This window comes from Glycine max, chromosome 3, assembly GCF_000004515.6.
Source record: "Glycine max cultivar Williams 82 chromosome 3, Glycine_max_v4.0, whole genome shotgun sequence".
NCBI classification, from domain to species: domain Eukaryota; kingdom Viridiplantae; phylum Streptophyta; class Magnoliopsida; order Fabales; family Fabaceae; genus Glycine; species Glycine max.
The window spans coordinates 18,905,019-18,929,439 of NC_016090.4; the positions used below are offsets into that span (position 1 = coordinate 18,905,019).

Here is a 24,421-nt window from a genome sequence, read left to right on the forward strand (position 1 = left end):
TTATTAACTAGTTTTGATACGTATGTACGTGACATAAATTAAATGAGTATTACAGTATTTTTAGTAAAAATTATAGTGCGTGTATTCTTAACTTCAAGTATAAAAATACAAATTAAAAAAAATATATTTAAGAGAGAATATGCTTAATATTATAAAAGGAGTTAATGAATTTTATAACAACATGTTATTTTTTAAGAAAAAAATAAACTAATTAAGAGACTTAAACACTCTTAAAGTTAAATTTATTATCTGTCCATTAATTTATATAGCCACTTTTTTTTATCATTATTTATATAGCCACTTGAAATACATATGCTATACGTAAACTTTATTGTGTCAATATTATGTCGGTAGGAACTATATTATCTAAAGGAAAAATTAGACAACACACAAGAAAAAAAAAGTGTTTAAAATGACAAAGTAACATATGTTATTTCAGAGAAGTGGCTACCAAGTCACACTTACGGTTGAAAGAATAGCCTAACTTTCGTCCTTTATTACACTTTATTTTTCTCAATCAAACAAATTAATCAGAAACCCACATTACGAAAATATGTGTATAAACATTAACCAATCTATATTTTATTTTAATCTAAAAATGTAAGGTATATAGTTCATGAACGAATGGCATGCGTTTAGCACTTAGGAAGATCAGCCGGTGGCGGAGGCACTCTGATTGAAGGCCCGTTTTCAACCTCGAAAGCCGTGGATAGTCCCCACGGCAAATGAGTTTCCAAATGGCAATGCATAAGCCAAACACCTGCACAATCATGTTCAATGAGTAGAAAAAATTAATTAACGCACATAATAGCAGATAATTTGAAATTTAATTTACTTCAATTATTGAGTTAAATGCATTTGTAATCTTTTATATATATATATATATATATATATATATATATATATATATATATATTAAAAAAAATGAATATATGAAGTATTAGCTTAATCTCTTTTATAATATTTACTTTTTAAAAAAATTGTGGTTTTTTTTTTAATTTTAATTTATAGAATATTGGGACCCTTATATAATATATTTCCATCAAGCTTAATTTATGTATCATTAATGTTACAATAATTATATGCTCAATCAATTAAAAATCACAATTGATTGTAAACATTATTTAAATTGTCAATATATATAATTTTTTTTCCATAAACCAATACTTAAAAAAATATTTATAAGTAATAGTGAACATTGCATATCTTATTTGGATGGAATAAAGATATATTCAACAAGTTTAGTTTCTATGCACTATTAATATAAGAAATTTTATAATATTAATCAAACGTAAAACGTGACTTATAAAATGGTTGTTTTAAAGAGTTAGAGTCAAAACTTATCATAAATATTAATTTATGATAAGATATAAACATATTTAATTCTCAATTATTTTAGTGAAGAAATTAACCAACCTGGATTATTTGCTTGGAATCTAATGACGGACCATCCTCCGACCGGCACAGCAATTGTGTTACGTATTTGAGGATTCACAAAATTGAACTTGGGTTCATCTCTAGTGGCGTTGTAATTCCCAAACCCTTGAGCCAAAACATGAAAATTGAAGCCATGAAGGTGAATAGGGTGATTCTCAGCGGCAATGATGGCCGTGTTCTGAAGCACAATCTGAACTGTTGAATTGAACTTCAACGTCTTCACCTTCGTTGATTTAGGTGCGATTAGGAATTCACGAGGTGTATCTGGCGACGACGTTATGTTTGGGTTGGTAAAGTCAAACACAACCGCAGGCTGATCCGGAAAATCTCTAGTGTACACCCCAGTAACATCGTTCCGGAAAAACGCTTCAAGCATTGATACCCCTTTGCCATGTGGCAACACAAAGGACTCGTTGTTCATGTTTGCAGAAAATAAGGGTACTGGCCCAGGACAAACTCCTGTATCACTGCGACATATGTCAAAGCTAAGCCCAAAAGTTATAAACATGTGTTCATCCACTTGACGTGGCACTGGGACCCAGTGGGGCCCACCGGCCAACCCTGTGATGTTGGTGTAAAACTTGTGGGCCGTTGGAGTGTCAGTTTGGGCCGGGAGATCTGGCATGATGGGCTTTGCTGACGTGGCACCCTCATAAATTATCACTCCTCGAGTCATGTTGGCGTTGATTTGTACAAGTGGAGCGGAATGGTATGGAGTGAAGGCCATGTAGTAAGAACCCACACTTTGGTTTGTTCTTAGGAGGACATCAACGGTTTGGCCAGGAGCAAGCACTACAACCTTGGTGTCGTAGTGATTGGTATAGGTAGCATCAATGGCAACTACGGTTAATGTATGGTTGGCTACTTCAAAAAAGTGTTGATTATTGAGTGCAGAGTTGATTATGCGCAACAAGTAGGTTTTTCCTTGCTTTACTTTGACCTGGTATGTTCCTGAGTTTATGACATGATAAAAAAGTGAAGTATTACATATCATTGTTAAATTTTCCGAAATTTTATGATCTTGACCAATCTTTATTTGATAAGTTATTAAAAAAATGTGGTTGTGTCACATTGAGATCTATTGAAATATTTTATAGTTTTTAATCTAGTACAAGATGAATCAAATTATGTGTTGAAGGTTTGGCAATATATCACATTATTTTATATATATGAGAGTGGAAGGTTGGGCAATGGGCTTACCATCCTGAGAGCAGTTATAGAGATCGCTGGGTAAACCATTAATTGTATATGCATCTGATTCAATTGGCGGCTGTTGAGTTTCTGTTGCATTTTGCTCAACCTCTACAACATTAGCATTCCACCATTCTCCTGCAATGGTTTTCAGAATCAATGCCTTGCTAATTGCCACAAGTCGTTGCTATTAACAATTTATTCACAATTTCTTTTGCTATTAACATTTAGGTACATCAACGACTGGATCAACAAGTGTTGGTTAAACTAGCACTGAACTTGATCTCCTTTGAGTTTGAGTCTTATATATAAAAAAATTATAATTTGAAAAGAAGAATCTTACTAAAAATAATCAGTTAATTTTTTCAATATTGATAAAATTAATAAATATTTCGTATGATTACAATAAAAAAGTTATAGAATTACTGTTGTTAATTCAATAATTAGAGACTAGATTAGAAATTAATTTTTTTTACTCACGTATAGATTGATTTTGAATATTAGTTATGACTCTTAAAAGAATATTTATAAAGAGATTATTTTTCATTACTAAAATATTATTGGATATCGACTTTTCAATTTCTAATTACTTTAAAAATATTTATTTATTTAGAGACTATACATTTTTTTTCTTAGTAGTTACACGTCATTTTAAAATAATTGCATTTTTAACATAGCTTATATACCCTAAAAAACACAGCTTATACAATTTAAAAAATATTATAAATAGTATTTATATATGATAAATCATTACTTGGAAAGAATTGTTCAGACATGCAAGCCTATGTTTAATTTAGATACTTGATATACTATAGGGGATCAATTGATTTTTTCATAAAAATTAATTATTAATAAAGTTAACGGATATCTCACATCAATAGCAAAAAAAAAAAAAAAAAATCAGAAAAAATAAAATCAATCAAGAGGATGAAACTGAAAAGTACCAACTAGTATAGGGATTTCTTGATAAACTTTAGGAAACGGGTACGAGTGTCCTAGTCGTGGCCGAATTAGAAGAGCACCATAGACCGTAGCACGTAGAAAAGATGAGTGTGCATGCCACCAAAGAGTCCCTTCTTGTCCAGTTAGGTTAAATCTGTATGTGTAACTGCTACCAGAAGCTATTGGGCATTGAGTTGCAAATTCAGGACCGTCTGACCACGGTGTTAAAAATTGAAAAATTCCGTGCCTGTATCATATATTGTAAATTGAATCCAAATTTAGTTTTTACATGTAGACAAAAATATCCAAATTTCTCTTAAGACACAGGTCTTAACCACTCTGAAATTCCTCCTTTAGGATTCCTTAGTTTGAGTTTCTTTGTATTTTTTTCATGAAGGAAAAAAACACACTCTCAAATGTTAATAATTTCTTTAAGAAAGTTCTTCTTTTATGTTAAACTTTCTTTAATCTCCATATATAATTCTCATATGATTATATTTTTTTTAAATAACTTCTTTGATTTTTAATATAAATTTTGTTTAGGTAGCTGTTTATTATACTCACAAAGTCTTTTTATATTTTTATATTTTTAATTTAATATTTTTTTAAGATTCTACCTTATATATATATATATATATATATATATATATATATATATATATATATTATTTTGTGGTATGATAACACATAACAGTTAACTTTCTTTTCTAAAAAAATCCAAAAGCAAATATGTTTCATGTTTCTAATTTACGAAAACACTTAAGACTGAATTTCCTAAATATTAAAAGATAAATGAGAGGGATGGTCGACTTTTAATTAATAAAAAAACTCTTTGCTTCTAGGAATGAAATTGGACGGTAAAAAAAATACGTATGAAGCAAATAACAGAAGTCAATAATATATTATTAACTCTTGTGATAAAACCGTGTTGTGCTTTTTATAATAGTTTTTATCGTACCACATGCTTTCTATATGATTTAATTAATATTGTTTCATTATTGATATGAGAGGGAGGAGAAAAAGTATACCAATGAATAGTAAGATTATAGGGTGACTTGTTGAATACGTGAACGACTACAGTGTCACCCTCTCGAGCGTTAATTGTTGGTCCTGGCAGGGTTCCATTGACGGCAGTGATCACTTGTTGACGACACAAACGTTGCACAGTAATGTTTTCCACCTATTTATATAACAATATAAGATTTTAATTAGTAAATATATTTCAAACTTAATTTGATTAGCCCATGAAAGGGAGAAGAAAAACCAAAGAACTGGATAAAGATAATAAATTTTAAATATGACTAAATCCTAAATCAAAGTTAGTTATGGTGATTAAAAAAATGAAAATATAAAAGTGTGTTTGACAAACACAACATGAACCAATAGTCCATGCAAGGAAGAACAAATAAACTACAGAAGGGGGAAGAGTTTTAAGAAATGGATTGAAACATATGATACTTAAAGATCTAGCTCATTGGAGAATCACAAATCCAAATTACAATGATTAAAAAAACTAAAAATAAAAGTGCATTCCAGAACCATGAACCAATGTCCCATGAAAGGAAGAAGAAAAAAGTCACCGAAGAACCAAGAGTTTTAAATCAAGGACTGAAGTTTGTAAAAATACTTAAGATGTCAACAGAGAATCAAAGATTAATATTATGGTGATTAAAAAAAATTAAAAAAATAAAGTGTGTTCCACAAATTCAACGTGAGCCAATGAAGCTCGAAGAAGCAAGCATAAGAGCAAAAGCCCAAGCTAGAGAAAACATATATAAAACGTTTCATGTTGTAATAACAAGATATATTGCAATGAATGTTTCTTTCTATCTATCAATATTCAAAGTAAATGAGAAAATGAAGTAGCCAATACATTGAAAATGTGTTCCACAACAGCACCAGAAGCCAAGGAACATGCTAGAAAAAGAGCAAAAGCCCTGGCCAAAGCAAACACGAAACGTTTCATGTTGAAGAACGTGAGTGATAAATGAAATAAATCAAGCAAATTAAGAAGCAAAAAATTAGAGTACTATATATAGACTCCTGAGACTAATTCAGAATTCACGTTAGCACGATTACGTGTTTTGTAGTATATGCAATTATGATATTGCAACGTGGTCTTGACATTAGCATTTGAATTTTCGCTACATTGAAGAAGGAAATTAATTATCGTTATCATGCTAAATATTGTTTATGTTCGCCATCAGAAGGAATATCTTCAATGGGGGAAAAAATAACACTTAGTCAATAACTTGTTTTGATCATCTAACCGGAAATTTTGAATGTGATCGATGGATGAGCCTCTGACTCTGACTATGTCCGCAGCTTAAAAGACGTACATGATCCTTATTTTCTTTTGGTTAAAGTTTAGGGTGAGAAGAGTTTAACTCCAAGGTAGAAAAAACTTTCTAATTGATAAATTAAAATACTTATTAAAATTGTATATTTATCTGATTCAAAAAAATGAACAAAGGCTAAAGTTTGCGACTTGTCAACCATATCTTAAAGTCAAAGAATCTCTTAAGGTTGCATGAAAACCCTTATTTAGTTATTTACCGTTAAAGTTTTACATTAATTAGGTCATAACAGAATCAAGTTGTAATTTAGTAAAGCGCGTTGTACACGCAGACGTGTCAAGCTTGATCAGTAAGCTGTATGTCTTGTAATGAAAAGTCAGAATGAGAGTGCTTTTTCAAGAATTCAACCAAATTCACAGTCGAATGGGGATAAAATTAACAAAGCCCAAACTTGGCCAGGTTGATGTATATCTTTTACTAGGAAATGATATAAATTTTCTACGACAAGCTAGTTACTTATTTTATATGCATGTATTGATAACGATGCTAGTTTTTTTAAGAACATCTTGGTTTATATTATTGACAAATATATCATAATACTCCTATATATTTTGATATTTTTAATTAAAATCGAGAAATTTAAGGCTCTAGTTTAAGTATTTGTTTCCTTTTTTTGTTGAAATGATTAGTCTTATTTAAATATTTATTTATTTTATTGAGCTAGTTCATTATTAACAATAACTTATAGTTATAGGAACTTTTAAATTGTGATTATGGATAGTACTTTGGTGCAAAACAGTGTTCATGGCCGTATATATCTGCTGTTGAGATAAGTTTTCAAACTTTTATCAAGTATTAATTTCATAATAAATATTTGAAATTCTATAGGAAAAAAGATAGGTAACAGCTAGCTAATATAATTGTAGTAGTCGACAACACTGCGGTTAAGGGAAAAAATGGCATGGAATCTGGAAATTATTGATTAGTTTTCACCATTATGACGTAAAAATGTCGGTAAGAACAACGTTATCTAAAAGAAAATAACACAACATACGAGAAAATAAAAAAATATAATTAATGACAGATTAACATATGTTATTTGATAGAGTACAATTGGCCATCAAGTCACATGGTTGAAAGAATAGCCAAACTTTCCTCCTTTATTACACCTTATTTTTCTCAATCAAACAAATGATATTAGAAATCCACATTATGAAAGTATGTATGTGTATAAACATTAACCAATCTATAAATGTTTTTAGTCATGAACGCATGGCGTGCGCTTAGCACCTAGGAAGATCAGCTGGAGGCGGAGGCACTGATAAAGAAGGAGTGGGCCCATTCTCAACCTCGAAAGCCATGGCTAGCCCCCACGGCAAATGAGTTTCCAAATGGCAATGCACAAGCCAAACACCTGCATGCGTAGACAATCATATTTAATTAATGGATAGAAAGTAGTATTAATTAATTAAATTTAACATGTATAATATTCATAATGTAATATCATCTTGAATACATTTTTGTTTTTTCAATTTAACGTTTTTTTATATTCATTTCTGTAAATATATATATATATATATATATATATAATTATTTTATTTTTTGTCTTTAAAATATTTTAAATAATATGCTTTTTATTATTTAAAATACTTTTAATTATTCAAAGCTAATATAAAGTACTTTAAGAAAAATAAAATAAAAATATTTTATAAGTATTAAAACAATTTTTCTTTTCAGGAATGAAAAGAATAAATAATATTAAATTATATGCTATAATATTTAAAGTTAAATTTAGTTTTATTATTTTAGTGAAGAAATTAACGAACCTGGATTATTTGCTTGGAATCTAACAACGGACCATCCTCCGACGGGGACAGAAATTGTGTTACGTATCTGAGGGTTGACAAGATTGAACTTGGGCTCGTCTCTAGTGGCGTTGTAATTCCCGAACCCTTGAGCCAAAACATGGAAATTGAAGCCGTGAATGTGAATGGGGTGGTTCTCTGCAGAGACAATGGCCGTGTTTTGAAGTACAATCTGAACAGTTGAATTGAACTTCAACGTCTTCACTTTCGTTGATTTGGGTGCGATTTTGAAGGCTAATTCTGTAGTGCTCGTTATGTTTGGGTCGGTATAGTCAAACACAATCGGAGGCTGATTTGGAAAATCTCTAGTGTACACTCCGTTAACATCATTGTTATAGAATGCTTCAAGCATTGATAACCCTTTTCCCCGAGGCAACACAAATGACTCATTGTTCATGCTGGCAGAGAGTGGAGGTTGCCTTGCAGAGCAACCATTTGGTGTTGAAACATTTTTGCAAAGGTCAAAGTTAAGCCCAAAAGTGATGAACATGTGCTCATCCACCTGACGTGGCACCGGGACCCAGTGGGGTCCACCAGCCAACCCTGTGATGTTGGTGTAGAACTTGTGGGCCGTTGGTGTGTCGGTTTGGGCCGGTAGATTTGGCAATATGGGCTTTTCTACTGATGTGGCACCCTCATAAATTACCAGCCCTCTTGTTGTTGAGTTGTTGATTGGGATTTGTGGGGCCGAATGGTATGGAGTGAATGCCATGTAATAAGAATCCACATGTTGATTTGTGCTAAAGAGGACATCAACGGTTTGGCCTGGAGCAAGCACTACAACATCAGTTTTGTAGTGTTGGGTGTAGAGAGCATCGATGGCTACCACTGTGAATGTGTGATTTGCTATTTTGAAGAAGTGTTGCTCATTGAGTGCAGCATTGATAATGCGTAGCAAGTAGGTTTTTCCTTGCTTGACTTTGAGCTGATACATTTCTGAGTTTGTGACATGGTCAAAAGTCAAATATCAGTAACAGTCTAATATAAAAAAGTTAGAGTCAATTATGTGTTTAAGCACCTCAACTTTTTCATATCACAATTTTTAGTCATTTTAAGTTTTTTTAACAAATTTTATTCCTGTTAATTTTCCTTAAGCATTTTTAATTTCTCAATTTTTTTTTTCCATTTTTAGTCCTTACTTATTTTTATTACTTAAGATTAGTCATTATTTTATTAATTTTTAGTCCCTCATTTTATATAATTTGAACTAATTTAGAGTTATAAAAATAAATAAATGACTAAAAATAAGTAAAAGAATATTGAGGGACTAAAAATACTGTCAAGAAATTAATAAAAAACTAAAAGTTGTCTAATAAATTTTAAGATATTAAAAATTAAAATATAAAAAAATTGGAGTACTAAAAACTTAATTAACTCAACAAGTTATTATATATAGTCCAAGATTATATAATCAAGACTAATCTTTATATATTTTTTAATAAATTAAAAATTAAGCATATATCATTTTGAACATTTAATAATTTCTTGTCCAATATTACAAGATGAGCCAAATTATGTATTGAAGAGTTGACAATATTGTTGGACAAGGGCTTACGATTTTCAGAGCAGTTATAGGAATCGCCGGGTAAACCGTTAATTGTATACGCAGCTGAGGGGATTGGCGCTGTTTGGGATTCTGTTGCATTGTGCTCAACCTCTACAACATTAGCATTCCACCACTCTCCTGCAATTTAATCATGGTTTTCAGAATCAAGGCCTTTTGTTAATTGCTATAAATAAATCATTGCTACTAATTAGGTACTGCTACATAAAGATAATTTAATTAAATCAAGAAAATTGTTTAATTTTGTTGAAAATATTAAATTGGTTTTAAATCGATTTTTTTTTTCAAAACCAATCTTGCGAGCAGTATTGATTTTTTTTTTCTTTCAAAACCTTCCACGTGTGAGTAAAATTAACAGACATTAATAAATTATATTTCTCTCATTGTCTATCATTTTATAGCAAGCTAACTGTAACTAAATGTATTTTTTTTATTAAAAAATAAATAATGGATGAGACACGTTTTAGATTGTACCTTATAATAAGTACTAATCCAGATTTTTTTTATTTAGTTCTTACAATAAAAACAGGAGGGAGTATATATTAACGAATATATATATGTTGGTTATTTTTTTGTTGAATTATACTTAGCAAATAAATTTTCTGATATGCATGCCTACGTTATACGTTTATATTTAAGCAATCAAATAACAAGAAGATATAAAAAAATATGAGGAAAATTACCAAGCAGTATGGGGACTTCTTGATATACTTTAGGAAAAGGGTAGGAGTGTCCAACTCGAGGCCGAATTAAAAGAGCACCATAGACCGTAGCACGCAGAAATGATGAGTGTGCATGCCACCAAAGAGTCCCTTCTTGTCCCGTTAGGTTAAATTTGTATGTGTATCTGCTACCGGAAGGTATTGGGCATTGAGTTACAAATTCAGGACCGTCTGACCAAGGAGTTAAAAATTGAATAATACCGTGCCTGCATATAATGGATTGAAAAATATATCCAAATTTAGTTTTACAAGTAGAAAAACTCATCCTATATAAATAGCACACATCCTTGAAAATGAGATATTTCATATATATTCTTCTCTCTCTCTCTCTCTTTTTTTGACAGAACATGCATATTCTTCTTTTTTCTTTTTTTGACAAACATATTCTTCTCTTAAGACACAATACTTAACCATTATGAAATTTTTACTGATAACTGCTTTAATTTTTCTTCTTCTTTTATGTTAAACTTTCTTTAAACTTATTAATTCTATTCACATCAGATTTTAAAAATAATTACCTTGAATTTTTATTTAAAATTTTCTTTAAGTGTTTAATTATTATACTGTCAAAGCATTTTTTTTTCTTTCATTATATGTGAGGTTGATCGACTTCTAGGGTCACCTTAAAATAGTAATTAATTAGTTTTAACTTTTCTACTTTTTTTATTAATATAAAAAACTATTGTGTCGGGGAATGAAAATTGTACCGAAACGATAAAGAGAACCCATATAAACATATGAAGCAGATAGCCGAAGTCGATCGATCAATAATATATAATTAATTCTTAAGGTCAAACCAAGTTGTGTTTTTTTATAATAGTTATACCGTAGCACATGCTGTCTATATGATTTAATATATTATTATTGATTTGAGAAGGAGGAGAATTTTTTTACCAATGAAGAGTAAGATTATAGGGTGACTTGTTGAATACGTGGACGACAATAGTATCACCCTCTCGAGCGTTAATTGTTGGTCCTGGTAGGGTTCCATTAACGGCAGTGATCAATTGTTGACGACACAAACGCTGCACAGTAATGTCCTCCACCTATTTATAACAACATAAAGATTTTAGTAAATATAATATTAATTCAAACTTTGACATGAAAGGGAGAAGAAGAGAACGAGCTCACTCATACATTAAAAGTGTGTTCCACAACCGCAGCATGAGCCAACGAAGAAGCTAGCACAAGAGCAAAAACCCATGCTAGAGAAAACACAAAACGTTTCATGTTGTAACAAAAAATGTAGTTTAATGAAATGAAGAAATGTTTGTCTATGTTATCCCGAGGAATGAATATGATTCCCATATATATAGGTAACACCTGGGATTTGACATTTCAAAAAATAGCGCGTTTAAGGTATGGTTGGAAATATATTTGAAAGGGCTTGGTTAGAAGCAATTGAATTTTCGCCGGATTAGGAAGAGGATGCAAAGTTGCTATGAAGCAATGAACGTAAAAATGTACACAAGCTTGGAAGAAAACTTACGATTCGACAATAGCTTACAATTTTGACCTAACCGGGAATTTCGAATTATGAGAAGTGCTTGTTTCTGACTCTATGGCGTTGAAAATTATTATACCATATTGTTTATAATTTACTACTATATATGATACTACACCGTGTTTTCATTGCATCAAGTTTTACGAAATTTTACTATATTACCATGGTAATTGGTAACAAAGGTATGACTAGTCATTACAGAAACAGAAATAATTTCTAATTATAGTTATGTACCTATAGAGGGAGACGTGCTTGAGGTTGATTAATTATACTAGTCGACATCGTAACGAAAGTCAAAACGCGACTTTTCATTTCAATAATTCAAAGATATTCAGCGCGAAGGTGAACAAAATATTGTGAAACTTGAGAAATAGTTGGTTAATATATATCTTTTATTTTTGCAAGGAAATGATAAATGTTTCCTTACGACAAGTCATTTACTTTTGTGTCTATCGTCTTATTCTTTTAAATAGTTAATCAGAAAAACAAGTGATATAGCTCAGCCAGTAAGTAAAATTAAAGATGTATTCCTTACTACTTTTTAAAATAATTAATCAGAATAATATTTTAGTCCTGTAATTTCCTAATTAAGCTCGGATTTAAAAAGGAGAGCCGTGTTGGTCAACGACTAATGTAAAATTTGTAAAAAACAAAAAAAAAAAACAAAAAACTAAACATGTATGCCTATGTGCTTATATTGTTATTCAGAGGTAACGTGTTATTGTCAGGAGTATAAGAAACCATTTAATACTTAATTCAAGATTAGCAGTAATTAAGAATTTGTTTGGAGTGGTACGTAGTGAATTTTGAATTTTTGGTCATTTAATTTTTTAAACAAATTAAATGCATTTAGCAAAAATATTTTTTTAACACAATTTCAAAACACTTTTACATTCATCTTTTTAATCAAGAAAAAAATTTGTAGAATTGATTATTATTTTAAAAAAGAACAATCTCCTTACATTTGACAATTATACTTCTTCCTATTATACTTCTCCCTACTACCACTAGCATCATTACTATCCTCAACACCACCATCACTTCTGACATTGTAATTGTCAACACCTCTAACATTGTTACTACTTCTACCCCCACCAACACCATCATTGTCACTATGTCATTATGATCGTTGTTGTAATTACCAACACCACTGAAATCGTTATTATCATTATCACCACCATCACCAGAATCATCAACTATCACTAATATTGATATTGTCATCGCTATTATTATTATCGACATTGTCATTGTTGTTGTCATCACCACAAAAATACACCTTTAAAGTAATTTTAATAAGATTCAAAACATTCAAAATGAGTTGATTTTGAAACTAAAAAATAGAAAGAAAAAAACCTACAACTAAATTTCAAAAAATGAGTTTTTAAATTTTTTAAATTAAAACTAAAAGGTGGTCGTTTGTTGCTTTTAAAATTTTGGAAACTTAAAACTAAAAACCACCGCAAATGAGTCCTAATTAAATTAGTTACTTTTAATGATTAAGAGTAATTACACTTGCATCTCCTTTTTTTTTTTCAAATTGCACACAATACCTCTCCTTTTTCTATCCCCACACTAGCCCTCTTAATTTTTTGAAAAATATTACATTGTGTACCTCTATAAGGGAGGTTGTTGTAAATGTTAAAAAAGGGAAGTATTGTGCGAAATCTAAAAATATCCTTAGTGGTGTTGGTGCAATTTACTCTAATTAATAGTGCCATAAATTTAAATTAATTTATTCCAAAACTACTAAAAAATAATTGGTTTGAGTGGTGGTTGTTGAGTCATAAGATGAATTATGTCCTTCAATAATTTTTATATGATGCGAAAAAGTATTATTTAAAAGTTGCTTCTAAAAGGCATATTGATCACAAGTGTTAAGTATGTGTCTAATGTATCAAACAATAGTAGACAAACGTTGGAGTATGCAACATTTACAATGATCAAAGTTAATGTTGTGTGTTTTGATCCTTTTTGTTGAAGAGCAAAAGAGAAAGAGAGAAGTCAAATATAAAACTACCAACTCCATCAAAAGGTGCACCCAAAAGCTATGTTAGTGTACTTCACAATACAAAAGTTGACTTGCTTTTCTAATTTTAAGTTTGGAGTGCCCATCAAGGAATATAATCAGAATGCTTTATTAGATTTATTGATAAGTTGGTGACTAACATTTAATGTTGCAATTAATGCTCCAACAAACATCTCCATCTTTAGATGCACATCAATGGAAGAAGGTCGTTTAAAGACAATGATTACTTCCTCGACAAGTCTATAAATACTTATACTAGAAGATTTGAAGTCCTAAAGTAATGAACTATGAATGAATATCTCTATCAAGCATTCAAAATTTTATGTAACTATTCTCTAAGTTTATAAAAACTCTCAAAACACCTCATGTATCCTAAGAGAAAAAGATTGTAGTATAAAATCTTGTACATCTGTCTATAAGATGATAGCCTAGTTTGTGTGCACCTCTTTTGATTTGTGTAGCCAAAAGTAGCTTGTTAGAAAACAAAACTTGGGTTAATTATTAGATTGGAGAGGCTAGTATAAATACTACTTGGGTGAAGTCATAAGTGGCTAGTGAAAACAATAATTATACCTTTTAAAAAGATAGTGAAAACTTTAATGGATTACCAAGAATTGAACATAGTCTTAGTGAAAAGTGAAAGAGAAAAATTAACATAAACTTCTCTCTTTGTGCTTCCTATTTTATCTATTTAGATCTAAATTTAAATTATTTTGAAACTAGCATATATTGTTAAAACCTTCTCTTAGAAAACTCATCAGACAAAAGAAGTGTATTTCAAAAAGTCTGCAGAAAATTTTATAAATCACAATTCAATCTCCTAATGTTGTGATTTTTTCCTTTACAGTAGTTATATATAATGACATTACTTATCATCTAAGAATCAATGACTTATATTGTTAATAATTCAATAAATGCATCCACTTTTATAGAAAAGGAGTGATATCTCAATAATAGATTTCACAATCAATTAAGGGTATAAAAAAAAATTAACAATTAATTCATTAATAAAATTTTCATAAATAAGAAAAAAAATATTACCATTTGTTTTTTTTTATATAAAAGACAAGAGATATTGAATAATTTTGAGTCACTTCAACAATGTTTGAATGTTTGAATGTAGTATTAGAAGAGCATGGGCCATCATACTATTCTAAATTATAGATGAATGTAAGTGAAAAGGCTAGTCCAAGAATGCTTAATTTTGGTATAATTAAACTATTAGTATTTGGACATGTAAGCCTTTAGAGATGGTGGGACATCATGATTTAGGGAAGGTTTACCATCATGTGTTTTCAAGAAAATAAATGAGCTGGGGAAAAGTTAGACTAGATATTACATGATTTAAACTTTGGTAACTGAGAAATTCAAAAGAAAGAATAACATGAGTATTATTTTGTGTAAGGATTGGAAGGAGAGTGTGAACAATATAAAATGGATTAGGAACATAATTTTATCATTAAAACATAGTTTATAAAAAAATATGCATGACTATCTCATTAGACTTCTTGATGAACATGAAAAAGGTACTAAGTTTGCCAATTACATGGTGTGTTTCGTTGGAAGGAAAGAAAAAAAGAAAAAAAATGCAGATAATGAAGTAGTTTTTTTTTATTTTACTAATAATTTAGTTAGCGTAATGTCAAAATAATTTTTTTATATAAGTAAACTTTATAATAACATTTTTAAATATATAAATAATATTATAATTAAAATTTATAATAAATATATTTTGAACATTTGAATTATATTTAGATTTACAATAAATAATTATATTATGATACAATGTTATTTTTACTATTGTTTATTTTCAAAAGCAATTTAGAAACAAAGATAAAAGGATAGTGGTTTAAAAGGTTAGAATTTTTTTTTTTTTGCTACATGTAAGGATAATGTGTGAAATATATATTCAAAAGAGAATCAAGAAAAAAAAAGAACACTGGAAGTTAAAAGAGTGTATATTCTTATTTATAATAATATAAGAGTAGATTAAGATTAATTAATAATAATATTAAAATTTAGTTGACCTAAACCATAAAATATCTTCAATAATCAATATGATACAATGTATTAAGATTTGAAATTTAATTAAATCAAATTAAATTTAAATTTAAAATTAAAAAAGAATAAAAAGTTAAATACTCAATATATAGAAATTAATAGGATAGAATATGTGTCTTAGAGAGTAAAAATAACTCTTAAAAATACTATCATTTAAAAATAACTTTTAAAGAAACTCTTATTTATAAAATAGAGATTCAGATTTATAAAATAAAATAAATTATGAATTTTAATAACTAAAACAAAAAATTATCGTACAATGAGATAAAGTTTTGATATTTGTCACTAGTCAAGTCAGCTAAGCTAATAATATAATAGTGAATTGATAGAACAATATACAACGAATTGTTAGTTATTAACAATCATGATGACTGAGAACGAATTTGGTACCCCCAATCAAAATACGCTTTCTTTCTAATTTTACAATATGAATACATTACGTCCAATAGTTAAACTCCTTCCAGAAGAAATCATTTTGGATTTGACGAAGAATTGTCTTTGTTAGGCCGAAGTTGGCAACTTTTACCAATTTGATAAATTAGAGTGGAACAAGTCACTAGTATTTACACCCAAAACAGGTTTTGCCTCAGGATTTACAAATAGTATTTAATTATTTATGATAGCGGTATCAACATACGTATTCAGGAAGTACCAATATTTTATCAACATTTTTCCAACAACTTTTACCAATTAGATAATTATTAGAAGATAATGGGTCATTACTCATTAGTATCTGCATCCACTACAAAACAATTTTGTCCCAGGGTCTACGAATGGGAATACGATAGCGGTATGGACGTATACTTCAGAATGTGGCAATCATATTTCAACTTTAATTTTCTTTTCTGGCTCCATTATTTTCAAACTTTTTCTTACAGTTGCTGAAATGACGATACGATATATATCCTTTTCTCTTAAAAGAAATTTACAACATTACTAGATTTTTTTTTATTGAAGACGGTTATTTTCTAAACAATCTGATCGATCTACAATACAATCAGGAGTAGAAATAAAAAACTAGGATTGAAAATTGCAGCCGTAACAAAGATATGAGCTACAAAATTTATTTGTCTCGAATTGCACAAATTTTAAAGTTTGGTAGATCAAAAATCAATATGCGACGTTGCTCTGTAATGGCACCATACTCAAACTTAACGCGTGCGATTTCCATATCGTTATATTAACTCTTTTAACTTGGTATATATCACTATCTATGAGAAATATACCAAGTGATAAAAAAAAGTTGGATAATTCTTTTTTGTAAATATTTCAGGAACCACTTGACAAAGCTAACGTAATAGTAAACGGCATACAATAAAAAAGATCAAAAGTCAAGAAAAAAATTATTAGAGAATAAATGCAAAATTTGAAAAATCTTTAAGAATAAAAAACTATTTAAACTTTTTTTGGAAGACATTTTTAAACTTTTTAATTATTAGTATTATGCAACGATTGGTTCTATTATGTTTTCATACATTAGAGGCCGGGAAAGTAGAAGAAGGATATTGATGAAATAAAAAGAAATGGATATATTCCGTCATGATTCTGACATTGGTTTAAACAATTCAAATAATAGAACCCAATATCACCCCATGGTTTAATTCCAGACAAACACAAAATGATTTCATATCTAGTGTATATAGAGAGATTGATCACCTAACTTACATTAGTGTAATTTAATTAATCTTATAGACATAAATGAGTGAAACAAATATAGAGGATTAGATTATATTTAAAGTTTGAGATTAAAAGAAAAACACGCGACTTTTTTAAAAGATTATGTGATTTTGAAGGTTTTTTTAATGTGATTTTTGAAGTAAATAGGTTATTTTCATATTAAACAAGACGTAGTTATTATAAAATTTAAAAGCAAAGCATATATTAGTACATATAAATTAGAATTTTATATTTTTTACTGTTGTTTGAAAATTAGTTCTTACTTCGTAAAAGAAAAAATAATTCATAATAAATTTAACATAAAAATTTATATATTATTACTTATTATATATTTATTTAATATTTATTTTATTAACATATATCATATTATTAAATATTATATTAGAATTAATAAATGTTTATAACAAGTGACTGAAAGTTAGTCAATTTTACACGATTTTTTTTTTAACTTTCACACTTATTTTTAAGAGAAATATTTTAATAAGACACATCTTATGTATTTTAGGCAATAAAATTATAAATCAGCAAAATACTTTTATCAAAAAATAAATGGGGTACGTGTTTAGAAAATATGTGTGTGGGATTGTATTATTAATATAGTATTGACATTATTAACGTAGAACAATCATTACATTGATTTGAGAGAAATTGGATTCAAATTTCTAAAATAAATTCTCAAATTTGAGTTATATAAATAAAAAATCGTGATTGAATGAGAAAATTTTATAAAAATTAGAATAAATTGATAACAAAAATTACTAATATAAATTAATTATTATGGAATTGAATACTTATAAATATGATATAAAATTCATTAAAAGTTTATTTACTATAAATACTCCCTTCATTTTTATATATAAGGTTTTTTTTCATCTAATTCTTATCCTTAAAGAAAATTGGTTAATTATTCAATAATCTTAAATTTGTTAATAATTTGTGTTGTTCTTCTAAAATTATCTTTCTTATTTTTAAAATTAATAAGGTACTCTTTCTACTTAGGGTAATTATTTTTTAGCTAATTAGTACTCATCTTCTATAAATGTAGAACAAGTTTATCTCATTAACTCCATTTCAAAATGACTAATGTTGGAGATTTTTTTTACACAAATTAAGAACAACAATAAATAAGTTAATAATTCAAATAATCTTTATTCTTCATAAATGTATTACCTGTAACTATTAGGTAATTACTATTAGGTAATTAATGGTGGTAGTTGATAAATTCATAGGTACAATCCTTATAATCATTAAATTGATGTAATTTATTAGGGGCAAATTTAGAATAAAAATTTAAATATGTCAATGAAAAATATAAATGCCAGTCAATATTAACAATTTCTGAAATGGAGAGAGTAACTTCTAGCATTTATTATATTTTAACTAAAAATTATTTGTTAAGGATATTTGAGAGAGAAAAACTATTAACGAAAGAAATACACTAAAATTAGGTAGTTCATAAAAAATAAATTTTATATATTATTACTCATTATGCATATTTAATATTTTATTTTATTAAATATTATATTCATCAAATAAAATTAATTTAATGAATGATTAAAAAATGTGAGTGAAAATTTAAAAAATCTTATGTCATTTTTTTAAACTTTGACACTTATTATTTACAATAAATATTTTAATAACACACACCTTCCATATGTTTTAATTACCACTCATAATATATATATATATATATATATATATATATATATATAAAATAAACTTCAATACAAATATTAATATAGCATTGAATATTATTAACGTAGTCTTTATATAAATATATAAATAAATAATATTTACTTTAGAAAATATTAATAAATTAATTATTGAGACATAAGAGTGTATTTGGATGGTGACTTTTAATTGAATATAATTCATTTTAATCATGTAATTAAAATACTTCAAGTTGAAATTACATGTGTGGATAAATAATTTATAGAGAAATTGAATTTATGTCATTTTAAAAGGAATTTTAATTAAAAGAAAACACAAAAATTAAAACTCACAAAAATTAAAGAATTTCAATTTCTTTGCAACTTGGTTCTCCCTCTCTCCTCTCTACACTCGATCTCTCGCTCGTCACTCTTGACCTACACCTCACTCGCTCTCGCTCATTCCTCTCCACACACAGTCTCCCTTGCAACTTCGAGACCCTCACTCTCACTCTCTCACAGTCACCACAACCTTCATTCAGATTGCACACTCTCACGATGGTTACAACCTTCATTCTCTCTTGATTCAAATTGCACACTCTCTTCATACAAGATTGATTTCTCATCTCCATTATCTAGGCTTTCTTTTTTATTTCATTAATTTGCGATTTGTGCTTTGTTCTCATTGCATTGTCGTGTTATTTGGATCTGAATTTATAAATTTTCCTCCACTATTGGAGATGTGGGAGAGGGCTTGGGTTCTATTTCTATGTGAAACTTTTATTTCTGTTTAGGGTTGAGCTAGGTGGTGAGCACCATTTGTTTTTGAATATGCATGAAAGAGGAAGAGAAAAATTATTTTACTCCTTTCATTTGAAACTATTGTTAAGGAAGACAACGCTAATAACTTATCCTTGATGGTGCCTGCAAAGAGTGATGGTCCTTGGAAAACAACCCTATATTTTTTCGTAGGAACTTGAGATTGAAATCCTTTATATTGCAATTATCAATAAAAATTTCTCCTAGAATATGTTAAGCATTGTCAAGCTAGGCAACATTGATTTGCATACACGATCAAATATTTAACTTCTACAATACTATTAATTTTCAATGTAAAGTCTATCTATTTATCATCTAATTTTGTATTTACATCTCATTCAATATGATTATATTAGCAATTACTTGAGATGTTAAACTCATGCACCTTGTTTGTCTTGTGTAACATCCATACCCTACTCTTTAGCTTGCCTGTGGCAATACTACTGGTCCTCCTTTACCCACATTGACCAGTTCTACCTAGATTTGCCTTTAGTTGACCCAAACAAAAACAACTCGAGTTCTCTCACATAACCAAGCATTTGACTACTTGGTTGAAGAAACTTCGGTACTATGTTATGACAAAGCGTCCTCATCACCTCATGATTCAAATTGTGGGTTCTTAGAAGATTCCCTTCAATATGGTTTAGTTTCTATATCCCTTAAGGATAATCCGGATAGCTTAGGCTACTGTATGCAATTATTTCCATTGAGGCGATCTATTGGATGTAAGACTGATTGACAAGATTTTGGGATTGAGAGGAGTTATAGTCATTAATTAAAAAAAATGAGTGGTTGATTTTTTGATTAAATACATGCATATGCATTGTTTGAATATCAAATGTTAATTTTTCAATTAATAACTCCTTACTTTACTCTTTAAAGCAAATATCTAAGAATGGTTAAATTTTGAGATAGAATTATTTAGAGGTCGTCAAAGATGGGCTGCTACTGATTAGACAAAGAAGTGACAGTGAATCCTCCTTGAAGGGAACCTATTGGAGGAGTAGATGGATTGCACGTGATAGTTAGCTGGATCGTTATTGAAAATTCAGTACATGATGGTTAGCTGGGTCATAAAATCCTCTAACCAAGGAAATAATAGTGCACTTTTCGCAGCCACTACTACGAACTAGTGCTATTGTCTTTCCTATTGGAATTGACAAGGACAATCCTTGAAGGATTGCTTTCTCTGGGTGTGATGGATAGAAAAACTAAACTTATCGTAATTTAGTGTCACCTTTGATTTTTTTAGGCACCATCCCTTTTGTTTCAATACTTATTAGAGGCTTTCTTTGAATCACTTGAAAAACTTTGTATCCTGCAGCTTTTTCCTGATTAAACATTTGCATGTCAGTGTTGCATAAGTGAGAGATCTGCAATTCACAAGGATAATTTTGTTACTTAGTCATTAATTAATAACCCTTTTCTCTATTCTAAACAATCCCGAAGGTGGTTTCTTCCTTTCATGGCACCAAAGAGAATACTCATCACTCCAATTATTATGTCTCCCGGGGTTGCTCTTCTAGCTCTAACCACAACAACTCCAACCCATATAATGAGAACCCAAGAATAGAAACTCACTGTTTGCTACATCCGTGTCCCAACTCTCTTCACAAGTACCTCCCCTATGCTTATAACATATTGTTTTTCCATGTTCGCTATGAAGGATTTGGTTGCAAAGCACTCTCCAACAAAAGCATAAATAGTTTTTATTTGTGATATTTTGTGCAATAACAACATCAAAGCTTGTTAAAACAAAATAAATTAGGTCTCATGATGCACATTTATAAGACACTAGAAGAACTATTGTAATTGAAAACTAGACATGTATTGATGTAAATCTAATTATGTATGCATGTACATGTTATATGATAGATGTAGCTTCATAATGGAAAAACATTTTGGTGGTTGATATGTTGTTCATTTTCTTGGTGTAAGTTGCCACTATTATAAGAAAAAGCGGCACAACCACTAAACAGGGAAGCATCACTTTCCAATAGCATATGGCAGAAATAAAAACTCCAACAATGGAAGTTGCACAACTTGAGTTGAAGTGACCTAAATGTGAGTAGGAAAGGTGATTGAGGAAAGGTGAAACTCGTAGCCAAAAAAGAAATTGCATCATTGGCCAATGGCTTCTGCAGAAAACATAGTTTTATTTGTAGACATTTAAATAGCATTCTAAGGTGGAACTATACATTCATACCTCAAATTTTAATGTAAAAAAGCCATGCTTATTTTTATTTGTATATTTTTTTTTATGTTGTGGTGGTTCTAAGATCACATTTAATATATGTCATTTTTTATCTACTAAATTGTTCCGCCTTGTAAGCTTATAGAGCTTTGCAGTGGGCTGTATATGAAATATTTATTTAAATAGTTGGATTAATATATTCTTAATTGAAAGAGATTAAAATAGTACATATTTATTGAAATACCACATTGCATGTGTGTCACTCGCCATGGGTGGTAGACACTGGAGGCTTAGGAGGGTGCTCGTGCGCACATGTCACTCGCTGTGGGTGGCATGTACTAGAGTCACCGTGGTGATATGCTTTTCCAGCAAGTCATTCACCATGGGTTCCTACACTGAAGTCATGATAGTAATATGCTGTTCCTACACTGGAGTCATGATAGTAATATGCTCTTGCATGTATGCCACTCGCCGTGGGTGGCACACATTGGAGACTTAATAGTAGGATCTTGCATATATGCTTTTTACAAAGTGACACGTACTAGAGACGTAGTAGCGTGCTCTTGCGCACATATCACTTGTTGTGGGTGGCATGCACTGGAGTCATAATGCTAGAAGAAGGGCTCACCAAGGGCGGACCTTGGGTTTTAAGAGCGTTAGGAGTACGATTATGGATGCTCTTGTCTTGATAAGAGCAATGTGAAAAGGAAGGGATGTAGAATTTTATGCAATGTATTTAGTTGAGTACATATTCCCTTCGTTACCCTTGATATGCCTCGTTAAAAACCCTCCTAGCCAAAATCCTAGATTTTCTATTTTTGGGACAAAAGACTTGAGTAGGGGAAAAGTACAATATTGGGTTTAGAGTGTAGGTTGGCTGAAATAGAACTTTAGGTGGGTGGCATTCCATGTTCGTGGGATTGATTTGTCATCTAGCTCTTGTAGTTGGTACGCTCTATTGTCAAGGTTGGTTGTGACCCTGAAGGGACCTTCCCAGTTAGGGCCAAGCTTTCTTGCTCGGGGATCTTTTCGGGCTTCACCTTGGGCTTGTCATACGAGGTTGTCGGGTTGAAAGGCTCATGGTTGAACCTTTGTATTGTATCTTCTGGCTACTTGAAGTTTGACAACTTCTTCTCTAATCTTTGCCATTTCTAGGACTTCTTCGGTGGTTTCAAGTTCCACCCTCATATTTTCCTCATTTTGTTGTTGCTGGAATAGTAGTCTCCTTGTTGATGGTTCCCCGACTTCTACGGGGATCATGGCATCTGTGCCATATTGGAGTCGGTAGGAGTTTCGTTGGTGGTTGTCTAGGGTGTACAATGGTAGGCCCAAAGTATTGTAGAGTTCTTCTTTCCATAGGCCCTTAGACTTGTTGAGTCTAGTTCGCAAGGCCTTGAGGATGAATCTGTTAACTGTCTCTGTCTTTGCCTTGTCAACACATTTGTTCAAAGCCTCAGACTATCCATCTGTTTGAGGATGGTAAGCAGTGCTTAATTTCAAGGTTGTACCACTTAACTTAAACAATTGTTGCCAAAACTGGCTAGTAAACACCTTATCACGGTCTGAAACAATTGTCTTGGGAAACCCATGCAACTTCACAATAGTTTTCATGAACAAGTGAACAACTTGTTTGTTATTAAAGTTAGATTTCAAACTGGACAGATAAGCATATTTAGAAAGTCTATCAATGACAACAATAATGATAGTATGTCCATTGGAAGGAGGAAGGCCAGTGATGAAGTCCATGGTCACATCGTCCCAAATTTTGTCAAGGATGGGTAAGGGCTCTAACAACCCAGAAGGTAATGTTGTTGTATCATGCTTGGCTTGTTGGCAGATGAGACATTTTTGGACAAATTCCTTAATGTCTTTCTGCATACCACACCAGTAGAATTGGGATGCAATCCTATGAAAGGTTCTAGTGAAGCCTGAGTGTCCACCCAACAATGTACTATGGAACTCATACAGAATCTTCTGCACTAAGTCATGCTTTTTTTGGTAAAACCAAACGACCCTTCCAATACAACAACTGATCAAACACTGAATAATTAGGATTGGGAGGACTATTTTGCAAACAAAGTTGCATAATTGTGCTGAGTTGTGTGTCTTGTGCCAAACCTTCCTTCAATTTTGGAATCAATTTCCATTTCGATTGAGATATAGCTATCATAATTGATCTGGAAAGAGAGTCAGCAACTACATTCTCTTTTTCTGGCTTATACTCAATTATGAAATCATAACCCATCAACTTATGTATCCAGTTCTGTTGCTTAGGAGTGTGCACAGCTTGATCAATTAGTGATCTGAGGCTCTTTGGATCAGTCCTAATGATAAATTTGTGACCAAGTAGGTAGTGTTTGAATTTAGCTATGGTTGCCATAATAACAAAGAATTCCCTTGCATATGCTGATTGTTTTTGCATTCATAGTCAATTTTTTTTTAAAATAAGTAATAGGATGGTGCATTTGACTCA

At 30.2% G+C, this 24,421-nt stretch overlaps 2 protein-coding genes across 2 annotated transcripts; both read right to left on the reverse strand.

Moving 5' to 3' along the window:
• Positions 1 to 406: 406 nt before the first annotated feature.
• On the reverse strand, positions 407 to 5,856 carry LOC100812879 (laccase-7). The gene is made up of 6 exons (XM_003520894.3): positions 5,444 to 5,856; positions 4,599 to 4,750; positions 3,573 to 3,817; positions 2,638 to 2,766; positions 1,417 to 2,388; positions 407 to 760 (listed from the first exon to the last, which is right to left on the reverse strand). Exons 1-6 carry the CDS (start codon positions 5,534 to 5,536, stop codon positions 636 to 638), a joined length of 1,716 nt encoding a protein of 571 aa, XP_003520942.1. The 5' UTR covers positions 5,537 to 5,856; the 3' UTR covers positions 407 to 635.
• Positions 5,857 to 6,918: 1,062 nt separating this feature from the next.
• Positions 6,919 to 11,369, reverse strand: LOC100812336 (laccase-7). Its single transcript, XM_003520893.5, has 6 exons — positions 11,156 to 11,369; positions 10,913 to 11,064; positions 9,980 to 10,224; positions 9,288 to 9,416; positions 7,694 to 8,668; positions 6,919 to 7,281 (listed from the first exon to the last, which is right to left on the reverse strand). The coding sequence occupies exons 1-6, from the start codon at positions 11,324 to 11,326 to the stop codon at positions 7,151 to 7,153; spliced, it is 1,803 nt and encodes a 600-aa protein (XP_003520941.2). The 5' UTR covers positions 11,327 to 11,369; the 3' UTR covers positions 6,919 to 7,150.
• Between the last annotated feature and the right edge of the window lie 13,052 nt (positions 11,370 to 24,421).

Coding starts and splice junctions, on each gene's coding strand:
- LOC100812879 (XM_003520894.3), bottom strand. CDS start 5,536: ATGAAACGTTTCGTGTTTGCTTTGGCCAGGGCTTTTGCTCTTTTTCTA. Junction 3,818..4,598: donor TATAATCTTACTATTCATTG/GTATACTTTTTC, acceptor TATATGATACAG/GCACGGAATTTTTCAATTTT. Junction 2,389..2,637: donor CTATAACTGCTCTCAGGATG/GTAAGCCCATTG, acceptor TCATAAACTCAG/GAACATACCAGGTCAAAGTA.
- LOC100812336 (XM_003520893.5), bottom strand. CDS start 11,326: ATGGGAATCATATTCATTCCTCGGGATAACATAGACAAACATTTCTTC. Junction 9,417..9,979: donor AGAAGTCCCCATACTGCTTG/GTAATTTTCCTC, acceptor ATTAAATTGCAG/GAGAGTGGTGGAATGCTAAT. Junction 8,669..9,287: donor CTATAACTGCTCTGAAAATC/GTAAGCCCTTGT, acceptor TCACAAACTCAG/AAATGTATCAGCTCAAAGTC.